The sequence below is a fragment of the Herpailurus yagouaroundi genome, unplaced genomic scaffold (assembly GCF_014898765.1).
Source record: "Herpailurus yagouaroundi ecotype Mexico unplaced genomic scaffold, PumYag 182, whole genome shotgun sequence".
Classification (NCBI taxonomy): domain Eukaryota; kingdom Metazoa; phylum Chordata; class Mammalia; order Carnivora; family Felidae; genus Herpailurus; species Herpailurus yagouaroundi.
Genome location: NW_024412413.1, coordinates 38024458 through 38040492, shown reverse-complemented (window position 1 = coordinate 38040492; position 16035 = coordinate 38024458). Strand labels below are relative to the sequence as shown.

General features: G+C 37.0%; 1 protein-coding gene across 1 annotated transcript in view; it reads left to right on the top strand.

Annotated features, from left to right (window-relative positions):
- ACSS3 (acyl-CoA synthetase short chain family member 3) overlaps window positions 1-15651 on the top strand; it is a 154805-nt gene extending 139154 nt beyond the window's left edge. Inside the window, exons 14-16 of the mRNA XM_040491334.1 lie at window positions 13361-13460; window positions 13551-13726; window positions 15098-15651. Coding sequence (XP_040347268.1) covers window positions 13361-13460; window positions 13551-13726; window positions 15098-15166 — 345 coding nt within the window. The 3' untranslated portion in view covers window positions 15167-15651. The remainder of the gene's footprint in view (window positions 1-13360; window positions 13461-13550; window positions 13727-15097) is intronic.
- The last annotated feature ends 384 nt before the right edge of the window (window positions 15652-16035 follow it).

Sequence of the window (16035 nt, the reverse complement as noted above, 5' to 3'; positions counted from 1 at the left end):
TATATATATGTATATATATGTATATATATGTATATATATGTATATATATATACACACACACATACATATATATATGTATACATATATATCCTTAAAATTCCTATATATATATATATATTTAATTTTTTAATGTTTATTTTTAAGAAAGACAGATGGGGGGGGGAGAGAGAGAGAGACAGAGCATGAACAGGGGAGGGGCAGAGAGAAAGGGAGATACAGAATCTGAAGCAGGCTCCAGGCTCTGAGCTGTCAGGACACAGCCCAATGCAGGACTCAAAGTCATGAACCATGAGATCATGACCTGAGCTGAAGTCGGTCGCTTCACTGACTGAGCCACCCAGGCGCCCCACTAGAAGGAGAGCCTATATATTTTGGCTTCTTGATAGCCTCTATCTTCTGGTTTTGCTCTTGCTTGATAACCAGGTTGCATATAGCCTTTAAGTGGTATGAGATTTAGACATTTTATTCTAATCTTAAATCCTGAGAATTTTCTTCCAACGTAAACACATTGCCACAGAGTCCCCAGAAGATTTTTTTTAATGTTTTTGGTTTTTGATTTTTACATTTACATAGAGTAAAATCCACTTTATTGTTGTATAATACCATGAATCTCTATACTTGTTTGATTCTTGGAACCATCACCACAGACAGACAGGATACAGAAAAATGTCAACACTGCCAAAGACGTCTGTCATAAAATTATCTTTGTATTCTAACCCTTCCCATTCCTAACCCTTGGTAACTACTGATTTTTCGTTTCTATGTTTTTGCTTCTCTAGAATGCCATATAAATGGAATAACACTGTATGTAGCATTTTGAGACTGGGTTATTTCATTTAGGGAAATACATTTGAGATCCATCCACCTTTTGTGTATATCACTAACTTGTCCTTTTATATTGCTGTGCGGTATTCCGTGTATGCATGTACTAACCAGTTTCTGCATCTATTCACTCATTAAAGGATATTTGGATTATTTCTAGTTAGGAAAAAATTTTGAATAATTCTGTTATATACATTCATGTATAGGTTTTTGGGCAAAATTCATTTTCATTTTTCTGGGATAAATACCTATAGTGGTTTGCTGGTTTATATGGTAAGTGTATGTTTAATCTTGTAAGAAACTGTCAAACTTTTTCTATAGTGTCTGTGCACTTTTACGTTCACACCAGCAGTGTTTAGGAGTTTCTATTTCTTCTTCATCAACACTTGGAGTTGTCATTATTCTTTATTTAAACCATTCTAGTAGATGTGAAATGGTATCTCATTGTGCTTTTAATTTGCTTCTCTCTAATGACTTACTGACATTGGGCATCTTTTGATACGCTTGTTTCTCATCCACATATCTTCTTTGGTAAAATACTTGTTGACATCATCTGCCCCGCCCCTCTTTTTTTTTTAATTAGCTTGTTTTCTTATTTTTCAGTTTTGAGAGTCCTTTATGTGATACATGATATGCAAATACTGTCTTCCAGTCTGTGGCTAGTCTTTTTATTCTCTTAACAGTGTTCTTAACAGAGCGGAAGTATTTTTTATATTGATGAAGTCAAGTTCACTAACTTTTTTTCTTTGACAGATCGTGATTTTGGTGTTGTATCTTAGATTTCTTTCCTAACCTAAGGTCATAAATATTTCTCATTCGTTTTGACCTAAGAATTTTATAGTTTCACGTTTTGCACTTAGTTTAGTATTTCACATTTTCTATCAGTTTACATTTACATTTTGAGTTTTCATGTCTGTGTGTGAATGGTGCAGGATGTAGTTGAGGATTATTACTTTTTTTTAAATATGGATGTCAGTAGTTCCAAGTATCAGTTCTTGCAGACCCCCTTTCTCCTTTAAATTTCCTTTACATCTTTGTCCAAATCAGCTGACAGTGTTTGAATGGATCTATTCTTAGAGCATGTCTTCTCTTTCATTTTTCTTTGTGTTTATCTCTTTACCAATAATATTCTGTCTTGACACTGTAGCTTTTATGGAATGCCTTCCAGTTGAATGGTGTCCACATTTGTTCATCTTTTTCAAAGTTGTTCTGGATGTTCCAGTTCCCCTACTTTTCCATGTATATTTTAGAACGAGCTTTTGATTGGGTCTTAATCTATAGATTCTTTTGAGAAAAATTGATATCTGACCTATACTGAATCTTCCAATCCATGAATTTTATACATGTCTCCATGTCTTTAGGTCTCTTTTGATAGGTTTCATCAATATTTTATACTTTTTAGTATACAGATTCTGAGCATATTTTGTTAGCTTTATACCTAAGTATTTAATGTTTAAGGTAGTGCAAATAGAATCTATTTTAAAATTTCGGTTTCTAAATTTTCACTGCTAGTGGATAGAAATACTATTGACTTCTTTGAGCTGGTATTTTTTATAGATTTCTTGAGATTTCCTATATAGATAATCCATCATGTTGTCTGTGAGTAGGGATAGTTTTATTGCTGTCTTTTTAGTCTGAATGCCTTTTATTCATTTTTTCTTGCCTTCTTGAGCTGGCTAAAACTTCCAGTATGATATTGACTAAGAGTTGTGAGAGTAGACACCCTTGCCTTGTTTTTATCTTAGGGTAAAAAAATTCAATACCTTACCATTATGAATGTTTCCTGGAGAGCTGTGTGGCTCAGTCTATTAAATGTCCTCTTGATTTTGGCTCAGATCATGATCTCATGGTTTGTGAGTTTCAGCCCTGCATGGGGATCTGCACTGACAGCATGAAGCCTGCTTGGAATTCTCTCTCTCTCCATATATCTCTGCTCCTTTCCCACTGGTCTCTCTCTCTCTCTCTCTCTCTCTCTCTCTCTCTCTCCACCCCCCTCAAAATAAATAAACATTAAAAAAAAAAGTTTCCTGTCAGTGTTTCTGGAGATAAACTTTATCAAATTAAGATGTTCATTCTATTCCTAATTTGATCAGTCAAAAAAATTTTTTTAATGTTTATTTATTTTTGAGAGATAGAGAGAGACAGAGTGTGAGCAGGGGAGGGTCAGAGAGAGGGAGATACAGAATCAAAAGCAGGCTCCAGAGCTGTCAGCACAGAGCCCAGTGCAGGGCTCAAACTCATGAACTGTGAGATCATGGCCTGAGCTGAAGTTGGACGCTGAACTGACTGGGCCATCCAGGTGCCCCTGTAATTTGATGAGATTTTTCAAAAATCTTGAGTGAATGCCAAATTTTGCCAAGTGCCTTTTCTGCTTCTATTGATATGGTCATGTGGCTTTTCTTTTTAAGCCTTTTAATATGTGAGTTACATTAATTAATTTTCAAATGTTCAGTCTTGCATTACTAGATAAACCTTACTTGGTTGCAATGTTTTTATATATTGATTTTTTACAAACATCTATAGTAATTCTCTTTGTTCTGAAATTGGTCATCTGTGGTAATCACATAGCCACTCCATCTTTTGTGTTTCAATCTTCTGTCTTTTGCCATCATTTCATTTGGATCATTATGGATCATTATGGATCCATATAAATCCATCATCCGGATCATTATGCTTTCTGTGGACTTGTAGATAGCATATAGTTGGATTTTCCTTTTGTTTTTATCCAATCTGAAAATCTCTGTCTTTTAACTGGTGGTGTTTTTGGACCACTTACATTTAAACTAATTATTCATATGTTTATATTTATGCCTATCAGTTTATTGGTTTTTCTTTTTGCCTTCATTCCCCTCATTTGCCCTTTTTCCCTTCTTTTAAGTCATTTCTTTCTTTTTTTTTTTTTTTTTTTTTTTTTTTTTTTTTGATAGCTTTTGTTTTTTTACTGAGAACTTCTGTTTCCATTCATTCCAGGAAGGTTTGCCCATACTTCTTGGGCCATGGCTATTCTGGGTTTTAGTATTCATCTTTGTCAATTTTATCCTGAATGTGCAAATGGGATGTTTTAGGTCAAAGACAGATTTCTTGGTAGTAAGTGTGTCATTGCCCTCTTACCTGAGGTCTTAGCCCTATCCTACATAAGCACCAGACACTTCTAGATAACAGAAAAGGGAGATAATTTTTCTCTGCTTCTAAAGGGGAATGGAGCAGCTTCTTCACTCCTCCTCAGAAGGTCTCCTAAACTGAAGGGCCTGCATCCAGACTCCACTCTTTGATATGTAAATAAAATCTCTCCAGGAGCCGGACAGCCCTGTGAATCTCAACTCTTACAACCTAGAAATGTTTACAAGATCTGAGGCCTCATCTTTTTTGACATGTCAATACCTAGGAAGCTAGTGAGCCAGTCTCCCTAGCACTTTGTAAGTTTAACCTAGGGAGCTAGTCTAGACTTTAATAATTTTGCCCTCCCAGGTAAATTAGAAAAAGTCTTATTATCCTGTCAGATCAGAGCAATTAACTTGACAAATAGCTATAGATCAAATTCTCATGGTATTTGACGATTCTCAACAGGCTAGGGCTTTTTATAGGAACAATGAGGAATCCAGGAAAGTTTTATCCCCCTGCTGCCATTATAATAGCTGCATTAAAATCTTTGTCTGATAAATCTAATATTTGGGTCATCTTGGAGTTGGCATCTATTGACTGATGGTCTTTTTTCTTGAGATGTTTAGGTTTTCCCGATTTCTTTTATGTCCAGTAACTTTAGATTTTATCCTAGATATTTTGAATATGACATTATGAGATTTTGGATCCTGTTTAAATCATCTGGATTTGTGTTCTTGTGATTATTTATTTTAGTTAAAATCAGATCATGCCCACTTTCTATGGGCTGTGGTTCTAATGTCAATTTAATTTTCAAATACTCCGAAGTGCTGTTTGATCCATCTCACTTGTGTCTCTCCCAGAGGCCAATCTGAAACTCGAGTTAAGTGCTCAAAATCCTCACTGTGCTGATTCTGGTTGGATTCACGCATGCACAAATCTGGGGTGGGCTCAGGACTACTTTAAATACACAGATTGAAAGTATGCCTTTCTCCAACTCCTTCCTCTCCATAATTTACTTTGTACTTTCTGATTTCCAAGGCTCCTCATTGCTGCTCTTCTGGGTAAAAAGTCAGGGCTTTACCCTCCCTATGTTCTTACCAGGGTTCAATACTGCATGTTCTACCTACACAGCGTGCCTGGGCGGAGGATGGGATTCTGTCTCATTGACAGCACTTTGTGTAGAGCAGGGCAAGTTAACAGGGACTGCCTGGCTGCTATTGTGGGAGGAGGGAGCGGGGGACAAATGACATTGAATCTTTCTAGACTCCCTTAGATTGGGTGCGTTTTTTTGGGGGGGGGGGTCTCCCAAGGCACCATCCCACAGGATGCACACCAGTAGTGGAGGAAGGAAAGGACACAGCTCTTTGCTGGCCTTCACTTGGAGTAGGGTGTGGAAAGTCAACAAGGTTGCTACAGCTCGGTAGGAAGGAAGAGGGACAGTGCTTCCTTGTTGGTGTTCACCTAGAGGAGAGAGGTAGCATGAAAAGGATTGTTTCCCAGATCCTCTGCTCCTTTCCCTAGACCTCTGTAAAGGCAGATGATTTGGGGGCTTTTTCTGTCTGCACTTATTGGCAGTTCCATCTTTTGTGCTACTCCAGCATCCAGGCTGGAATATGCAGGAGGCAAACAAACAAACCATAATGACAACAAAAACCAAATCCTACAAAGAAACAAACAAAAAAGAGGGGATTCACCATCAGGTTTTGTCTCAAGTTTATAATTCTAATAGTGTCATCTGATCTGGTTTTTTCAGCCCAGAGTTTTTCATTGCAATTAGTGAAAGTGATAAGGTGGAGTGTATTTATTCCATCTTTATCAGAACCAAACCCAGAATCATTTTTAAATGGAATAGAGCAAACTATAGTTTAAATGAAAGAAAATATTTAAAGTAGTATGAGTAGTAATCCAGTGGGATCAGAGCATGCAGAATCAAAGTTTACTTCTCTTTCCTATAATTAAAAGATGGTCACCGGGGCGCCTGGGTGGCGCAGTCGGTTAAGCGTCCGACTTCAGCCAGGTCACGATCTCGCGGTCCGTGAGTTCGAGCCCCGCATCGGGCTCTGGACTGATGGCTCAGAGCCTGGAGCCTGTTTCCGATTCTGTGTCTCCCTCTCTCTCTGCCCCTCCCCAGTTCATGCTCTGTCTCTCTCTGTCCCAAAAATAAAAATAAAACGTTGGAAAAAAAAAAAAAGATGGTCACCTTCTTTAATTTTTTTTTAACATTTATTTATTATTTTTTAGAGACAGAGACAGAGTAGGAGCAGGGCAGGGTCAGAGAGAGACACACAGAATCTGAAGCAGGCTCCAGGCTCTGAGCTATCAGCACAGAGCCCGAGACAGGGCTCAAACTCAAGAACCGTGAGATCATGACCTGAGCTGAAGTCGGTCGCTTAACTGACTGAGCCACCCAGGTGCCCCACTGGTCACCTTCTTTAAAAATCATACTTACTTTCAGCTAAAACAAAACATATGAACACTTCTTGTCATGTTGGCTTGTGTGTGTGTGTGTGTGTGACAGTGTGATATTATTTGAGTAAAAAGAAAGAATTCTATATAATATTTTGGGATATGTGGCTTTGTGCTCTATTATAATATTATCTTGTTTTTAACCTACTCTGAATTTTGTGATAACCTGAAATTGAAATTTATGCTTCATGTATTTTGGTGTGTTGGCAAAAGGTTGTTCTGGTTGCATGAACTTTTAATTTCTTGCCTGTAGGAGATTACCTCCAATATTCACCTGTATTTCTGGCAGACTCAGCTAATCAAAATTTGGAGATTACATATGCACAGCTTTTATTATCAAAGTTCTTGGTTCTCTCTTTTATTTTTAGAATAAAAAGGGAAGTATCAATCTATTTAAATATATGTTTCTACTGACATCCTCACTGTATGTAATCAGAGAATGAGGCAGGCAGAAGATAGTAAAAATGACAAAATTAGAAAAAAAAAACATGCTGAAATCAATGCTTCCCAACAAGAATTTTGTCACTAGATCTTGGAGTAATTACAGCACATAATAGGACACCTGCCAGCCTTCAAGCCTTCTTGAAGTGAATGTCTCCCTTTGTATAAATTAAATGATTAACTCTATTGTATACTTACGTCTAATAAAGAAGTTAGTAACTCAATTCATATCAGGTTTGTTTCTTTATGATGACATCCTTTAAAGAGTTGGGAACTAACATTTTTTACTGGCTTTTTCCCACATCCTATAAAAATTGCTTAACATATTGATAATTAATATGTATGTGAAATGTTTTTATTGATGACATAACCAACTTTTATTAAAGTGTCCAAACCTTACTTTACATGTAGATGCTTTCCAGGATTCCCATTAGGATTCTCAATTGTCAATTTTGAATGCTGAATTCTATTTTCAGTTTTTGAAATAGGATTTGAGGGTCTTAATGCATAGGAGTGTCATCTGTAATAATTCAAAATAGACTGAATATTGCTTTTATATATAGTAAAAATCTGTGCCTTCCCAGTTTCTTAAAGTAAAATATGACAAGTGCATTACATAAGACTAATCAAACAAATTCTATTAAAGTTACTACATCAAAAACATTTTAGGAAACTATATGTTCTTTTCTGTTCTCGTCATAAGAAAACAAGAGTTCTAGAATAGCTTTTATAAATTGAAGAGGATCTTATCCTTGCAGATCTCAACACCTGTTAGGGCCTTCTGTAACTATTAAAGAACAATTGTATTTTAAAAGTTAATCTTTGAAAGTCTGGCATCTGGGTAGACACTTGGAATATTCTGGTGGAAGTTCAAGGTGTTCTTAGGAAAATTGGGTCTGAAATCTGCTAGTTCAGGTCTTATGAGCCAAAATTACCAGGAGCCAATGCGGTCCTTCTTGCCTGGTGCTCTTTCGCTGCTGTGGGCAGGCTATCGTGCATAGACACCTCCAGGGAACAAATTAGGCTCTCTGATTTCATTCATTCACTTGTAGCTTAAAATAATCCCACTGGTATTGTTGGGAACTTGGAAATCTGGCATTAAAATACTGCACTTAAAGCCTAGGGCAGTGTTCATTGCAATTTGCCCTTTGGAAGTTTATTCTAACCATAGTTTCACTGTTTGTTTTCCAAGTTGGCTATTTTGTTTGCTATTTTTAGGAGTGATTTCTTCAGGATCGAATATATTTCCATAAAGTGTATATTCAACAAAGATGCCATGTAATTTCTCTTCTACTCAGCATTAAATGATTACTAGATTTAAATAGTTGTAAAATTGCTGAATATTTTCCTGAGTATGAATATGAATACTGATAATAATGTAGAATCTGACTCCAACATCAGAGGGAATGAAAAAGCATTCTTCTTTTCCCTACTGCAGACACAATCTCCCACCAAAACTGGCTCCTTGCATTTTATGAAAGTGCTTGATTTAAACTAATACTTCTAAGATTAAACTACTTAAAAACATAATTAAGAGATCTGTATAATTCAGCTCACTAAAGCCAAAAAACCTTCCAAATCCATTAAAATTTACCTAGAAATGACAGTACCCCAAAATCAACAAATGACAAGCATTTACAAGGACTGTTACCCTAACATTTATACAGATATTCCTCAATTTGAGAAGACGTTATATCTTGATAAACTTATTGTAAATTGAAAAGATCATAAGTTGAAAATGCATTTAATACACTTAACCTGCCAAACTTAGCCTACCTTACCTTAAACATGCTCAGAACACTAACATCAGCCTACAGTTGGGCAAAATCATCTTATGTAAATACTTTATAACAAAGTGTTGAATAGCTCATGTAATTTATTGGCTATGGTACTGAAAATGAAAAAGAGAATGGTGGTATGGGTAGAGAGTGGTTGTAAGTGTAACAGTTGTTTACCCTGTGATCACTTGGCTGTCTGGGCGCCGAGGCTTCCCCCACTGCCCAGTGTCTCAAGAAAGGATTGTACCACATATCCTAGCCTAGGAAAAGACCACAATTCAAAATTTGAAGCATAGTTTCTACTGAACTCATATTGCTTTCAGACCACCCTAAAGACGAAAAGTCATAAATTGGAACCATTGCACACTTTTGGTTGAGACAATTACCTTTTAAGTTGTGTTAGTTTTTCAGTTCTTAAATGCCAGTTAATCACAGAGGCTTATGGGTTTTATGTGGAGAAAATATATGAAAATGGCTCTGGATATTTTTAGCCCCCCAAGATATTTGGTTTCTGTCCCTTAAATGTTGCCAAGACATAATTCGATGCTTTTCCTTTTTAATGATTCAGTTGTTGCAATCATTATTTAGCATGTAAATATTATTTATGGAGCCAACATAGAAAGCCATCCCCCCCTTCCTTTATGGCATCTTTTCAATACTGATGGATTAATATAATATTTTATCCAGTATAATAATGAACCTTGTTTATAGATGACGTAAAATTCTGGTAAATGATTATGTTTTTCACAGATTTTTAAGAGCTTGTCTACAAACTAGGAAAAATGTGAAACTCTGATACTGTAGAAAACTGTGTTATATATTCTGATTTTAAAGTACTCTGCCCATATGGAAAACCAGTCAGAATTTTCCCATCCACATCTTTAAAAAAAATTTTTTTTAAATGTTTATTCATTTTTGAGAGAGAGAGAGAGAGAGAGAGAGAGAGAGAGAGAGAGAAAGTGAGCAGGGGAGGGGCAGAGAGAAGCAGGCTCCAGGTTCAGAGTTGTCAGCACAGAGCCCGACACGCGGCTCGAACTCACGAGCCGTGAGATCATGACCTGAGCTGAAGTTGGATGCTTAACCAACCGAGCCACCCAGGAACCCCCCTTCATCCACTTCTAAACATACTAATACTGAGGGTAGAAACGTGGTGAAATTAAAACAATACGGTGAATGAATGGCAAACTAGAAGGTTTGATGTTTGATTTAGTTAAAATTACACTGGTTAGGTGACAAAATACCTGGATGATCAAAAATTTTTTTTAATAGTAATTTGAGCAGATACATTGGCATTTAAAAAACTAAGGTAGAGAGGCTTATGGCACCAATGAACACTTTAACAATTTCTTCTTTGACAATCAAAACTCTGGTTATCCAGAAAAAAGTTTTTCTCCACCCATGAAGGGAATCCTAAGCCAGAGTATAGGATCGGGCCCACCAAAACGACATCCTATCTGCCATCGACAAAATATTGTCTCCACAGACTGAGTATACTAACTCCCAGTACAGATCTCTGGCAATGAAATTTGTCTCTAGCATCTGCACCTAACACATAAATAAGATCTTAACAAATGGGAAGCCGTTGGAAGCATTTTGAGAGTTCCAACTGAAGCACTGGGAGAAGATGGTGTTGTGTGGTCTGTATAGTACATGTTTTGCAGGAGCTTTTTTAGTCAGACCCAACTAATGGAAGATGCAGTACACAGCTCTATATCAGCAATGAAGTGAATAAAATATGTACCACAGAAAATAATTTATTGAACACATCCTATCGTCAGCACTGGAAGAGTCAAAAACTATGTGGCTGGCAACTCTTATAACTCAGTCCTTCAAAGTGGATGGTAACAACAGGATATGGGAGAAATGTTGATTTCTGTGCTTAATCAGGGGCAGTGTGAGGTAGTGCACCGGCTTTGCACCCAACATTCTAGTTGTTCGCTGAGTCTTCCAGGACTCATTTTCAACTTGGTGTAATTAAAAGAAAAAAAAAAAAAAAGATTTTCCTGGAAACTTTGGGACTGGAAAGCATCATGTCCCAGATTCTGCTGTGTTTTTCCCTGTCTCTCTGGTTGTGCCTTTTTCGTCTCGTTTGTCAGCTACTCCTTTTTCATGTAGCCATTAAATGTCAGAGTTCCTTAAGGCTTTCATCTTCTTATTGCTTTCTCCCTAATTTATTTTTTATTTTTTTAACAGTTATTTTTGAGAGACAGAGAGAGAGAGACAGAACATGAGCAGGGAAGGGCAGTGAGAGGGAGACACAGAAGCCAAAGAAGGCTCCAGGCTCTGAGCTGTCAGCACAGAGCTTGATGTGGGGCTCAAACCCACAAACTGTGAGATCATGACCTGAACGGAAGTTAGATACTTAACCAACTGAGCCATCCAGGTGCCCCAATCTCCCTAAATAATCTAATCTTTATCTGTAGCTTTTGTTACCATTTATGCATTAATGACATTTAAATGTGCATCTCCAGATTAAGACTCCCATCAGACTCAACTGCTTTGACTTAGATATCTCAAAGATGCCTCGGTGGAACATCTCCAAGACTTAATACATGATCATTCCTTCCAAGCTTAGCCTTCACTAGTATTTTCTGGCTTAGAAAATGGCACCACTATCCAAACATCTGTTCAAGCCAAAGAACATAGAATCATCCATAACTTCCCTACCTTCTTCTTGCTCCATATCCAATTTATCATAAAAATATGTTCATTTTATCTTTAAAGAAACTCTAGAATCCCATTACCCATTGTCATAGCCTTAGTCTACTTGTAGCCTCATGGGTGATTTGAATAAATTGTAATACTCACCCTTAACGACCTCTATTTGTTCTCCACAGTGAACCCAAAGTAAGTTTGTGTTTCAAAATACAATCTGAAGCGAAAGAAGCCAATCTGAAAAGACTACACACTATATGATTCCAGTGTTCTGGAAAAGGACTTTGGAGACACTGAAAAGATCAGTGTTTGCCAAGGGCTAGCAGGAAGTTAGGATGAATAAGCAAAACACAGGAGATATTTTAAGGCAGTGAAACTATTCTGTAAAATGCAATATAATGGTGCACACATTTCATAAGACCCATAGAATATATAACATGAAGAGTGAACACTAATGTAAACTGTCGACGAGGGCGAGAATGACGTGTTGATGTTGGTTTGTCAATTCTAACAAATACACCACTCTAGTGAGGGATTTTGAGAGTGAGGGAGGCTGTGCATATATGGGGGCGGGAGAGATATGACAACTCTGTGCTTTCCATTCCATTTTGCTATGAATCTAAAACTACTCCAAAAAATAAAGTCTGTTAAAAAAATCCACAAAGATCTTGTATCTCCTCCTCAACTCTTGAAATTGCTTCATCGCTTTTCCAACTCTACTAAATTGGAAGTCCTTAGCATAGTCCCTTTCTACCTGTACAGCTTCCTTTCCTCTTGTGCCTCTCTCAGCCTTGCTGCTTTCCTGCCACATTAGTTTCTTTCAGGTTCAAATGCTTTGTGTGAAGTCTCTCCTCAGGGATTTACCCCACCCTTTCTCCTTGCCTAATCAGTGTCTACTCATCCTTGACACCTGAGCTCATTGTCATTTCCTGAAGGCTTCTCTGAGACCCCTGTCCTGCTTTTGCTCTGTATTTCACATAAAAACCTAAGTTATTTTGGAGGCTATTGCTATAGCTTTCATATAAAAACCCGGTTATTTCCCCAGAGCCCTTACCACTTTTATATTTAGACATTCACAATAACAAATATTAGTGATTGTTTTTTAAGATTGTTCTCATCTATTAGACTGTAAGCACCTGTTTTTGCTCAGCATTGAGCCTGGTGCAGTGGTTGGAACATAGAAGGATTTGGTAAATATTTGTTGAAAGAATAAAGAATAAGAAGTGTCAAATGGGCTGTTGGTATATTGCCCACTGTTTTCTCTAGCTATTAGAGATTTGCAGTCACTGAAATACCTATTACTCTCTCAGAAGAGGACATTTTGAACAATCATTTTTAAAAGTACCATCACAGCAGAAATGTTTTTTTAACCCTAAGCTTCTGTATTTCATGTGGTTACTCTGTGGTTTCTTGTGATTCTAGATTGATAGCTGCTTTGTTCTTTAAGATATTTAGAGCTTAGAGTAAGCAGTATGAAAATGGCTCCCTGACAGGGGTGATTATCTGAAGTCAGGGCTTCATGCTATCTCCAGCCTTTTCTTTGAAGTTGGAAAATCCTCTCTGGATGGGTGGTCATTCAAGAAAAGAGATGCTCTGTTCATTGCTTAGTAACAGATACAGAAATAAAATCCCTGTTTAGTCATGGGGCTGCCTTGGATTTCTCTGGAAAGTGCGCTTATGGTAGCCAGCACTAACGCTAAATCACCATGAGGCCCTTTTATTTCGGATGCACACTGCAGTGTGTTCTCACTGCATACCTGCCCTGACTTCATTAATAAACAAGCGAGATGAAGAAACAATTCTCCTACTTTCCAGGTAAGCTAAGCAATTTGTCTTAATCACTGTTAGCCTTTTGTGAGTGACTACCATGGGGGTCCTAATCATTCATTCACCCTGGTTATAATGATACAAATTGTGAATTAGTAGTAACTTTCACGCAGGCAGCTATAGGGTTTGAGTTCTCTGACGTGTACTTTTTTTTTCTGATTGAAATACGTATGTCTGTATCTCTCTCTCTTTATATATTCATACACACACACACACACACACACACACACACACATAGATTTTCTAAATGAATGCTTTCCTTATTACAGTCGGTCCTCTCCCATGGCACGGTAGCTGACTGCGCTGTTGTTGGTAAGGAAGATCCTTTGAAAGGTCACGTCCCCTTAGCACTCTGCGTGTTGAGAAAAGGTGAGAGATCTTTGTTCTCCCAGAGTGTTTGGGCCCTGAATGATTAACCCTAGTTAATTCAGTGCTTATCCACCTGAACTTTCTCCCTAGATATTAATACAACAGAGGAACAAGTTTTGGAAGAAATTGTGAACCATGTTAGACAGAGCATTGGCCCTGTGGCTGCTTTTCGAAATGCAGTGTTTGTGAAACAGTTACCCAAAACGAGATCTGGAAAAATTCCCCGGTCAGCTCTGTCTGCCCTGGTCAACGGCAAGCCGTATAAGGTAAATTATCCAAAATGTTCAACGCCAGGTTCTGAAATGTTTTTACATTTTTTTTTTTTTAATGTTAAGGGGGAAACTGCATAACCACTCTCCAGGAATGAGGGTTGTGGAAACAAATATTAATTAAAACCGTATGCTTTGAGATTATAGGAACCAGTGTGTGAAAATACTTTTACTATCAGTATGTCAGTTAAATGCAAACAACTAGTGGAAATGCAGTCTTAATGAATTAAAGACACATCTCCCTTCATTGTGGTCATTAATGGCTATTACTGAATGAGAAAGCAAACAATTGAGACTGGTTATGCATGCTGGTTATATACATGCTGTATATGTGCAGATATATATGATATATATGTGTATGTATCATATATATAATATATATGCTGGTTATATAGTTCTCATTCATATATACTCTATAGTTCTAATTGATATATATTCTAATTATTTCTATTTTGAGTGAAAATTATTTTGGAAAATGTTAGGCTAATTCAAGTGTATGTACTTAATCACCAATATCTACTAGAAGGTGATGCAACAGTAAATAGTTATATGAGAAAATGCAAAAAAAAAAAAAATTCAAAAGAGGCACAAAGAAAGACTCATTAGAGGGATTCTAGAGAAAGTACCACTTAGTGATAAAGGAGCATAAGGCAAGTTGACTTGCCCCAACTCCCCCACCCCCCAGGTAGGCTATGTGACACATTCCTCAGGCACTCCTGGCTGCCCAAGAACAAAGGAAAGGACATAAAACAAATGGCTAAACTGATAGAGTCTCCATCAGTTTACAAATATCTTAGTAATATTACAAGAAAAAGACCATTTTATCAATAACCTAATTTCTGTGAACTCCCTATCTTAATGATAATGCTTTGCTAGAGGGAAAAACAACCTTAGCTTGATAATTGGTAGGCTTCCAATAATCTGTAAATCCTCTTTAGCATGTGGAAATCCCTTTAAGAAACTTCCTCTTGACTTTACCTCCCCCAACAGTATATAATAAAGTCACTCCTCACAACCCCAGTGCAGCTCTTTGTGCCCATGGGTCCTGTCCCCATGCTTTAATAAAATCACCTTTTTGACACCAAAGACTTCTTTGAGAATTCTTTCCTGGCCATTGGCTCCAAACCCTCACCAACACCCCAAAACCCCATCATTTAGGACCAATAGTTTTGCTAAATGAACAGTTTATTATTCTGGAAGACTACAAATTATATTTTAAAATATTAAAATCAGAGTTCCCTTGTTTTCAACATTTTTATATGCATATTATAAGATAATGGGAAATACAACATTGCATGTAATTGTTTAATTATAGAGACATGGAAGGGGTTCAGGGACAAACATTCATCTCTCGTTTTTTCTTTCCAGATAACACCTACAATTGAAGACCCCAGCATTTTTGGGCACATAGAAGAAGTGCTGAAGCAGGCATCATGACTTTCTTTTTTCCTATTTTGAGTCAATTTGAGTCAATTTTCTAACTGGAGTCAAATTTTTTGAATTCTTTCCCATAAATAAATACTTAAATAGAAATTACTTGCAACCTGAAATGTGAATTATAAAGCTTGGTCTAAAAAAAAAAATAGTACTTGAAGACTAGAAGAAGACCTGTGCCTTCTGTTTAATTAGACCCAATTAGCATCTTTTTCAGTTGCCTGGAACATGGTTCATTGTAGATTGTCTATCACTTTAATTTAGGAAAAATATAGCTAATGTATGATTTTAAAAAGCTTACTCCCTCAAATATTTTAATTGAAAGTGACACATTAACATAGAGTACTTCCTGAAATAAGGAATCTGTAGCTTTGACCCAGAACCTAAAACTCAAGTTGAAGTCAGAAAATAATTTTTCTTATAGAAATTCTGAATATTTTCTAACATTCTTGAGATGTCCCCATGCATGGTTATTAAAAAAAAAAAAATAGATAAAATGGGAGGTTTTAGGGAATCACCTAGACCGATGACTTTGAAATAGGAGCATATATCTAGACCTACATTTCCTGAGGGAAGCTTAGATACCAGGATACAGCTCTGCCCTCGGGTCATTTTGACCTTGTCAAGGGAAATCACATGCCTGACAGATCCTAGAGGTCATTTAATCCAGTCTGTTTGTCAGGGAGGTGAGAGCGCTTTGGAGTTCCTCCTGTCTCAGGTTCTTAGTTGACCGTACACTTAATGATTCCAGCTTCCTATAAAAACAAGGAAATGACACAAAAATGCAGTAAACTGACAAGGAAAACTCTTAAGGAAGAAATGTAAAAGTTTTTATATTATGCTAAAGACCAGGAGTTTTTAAGTAATCCCAA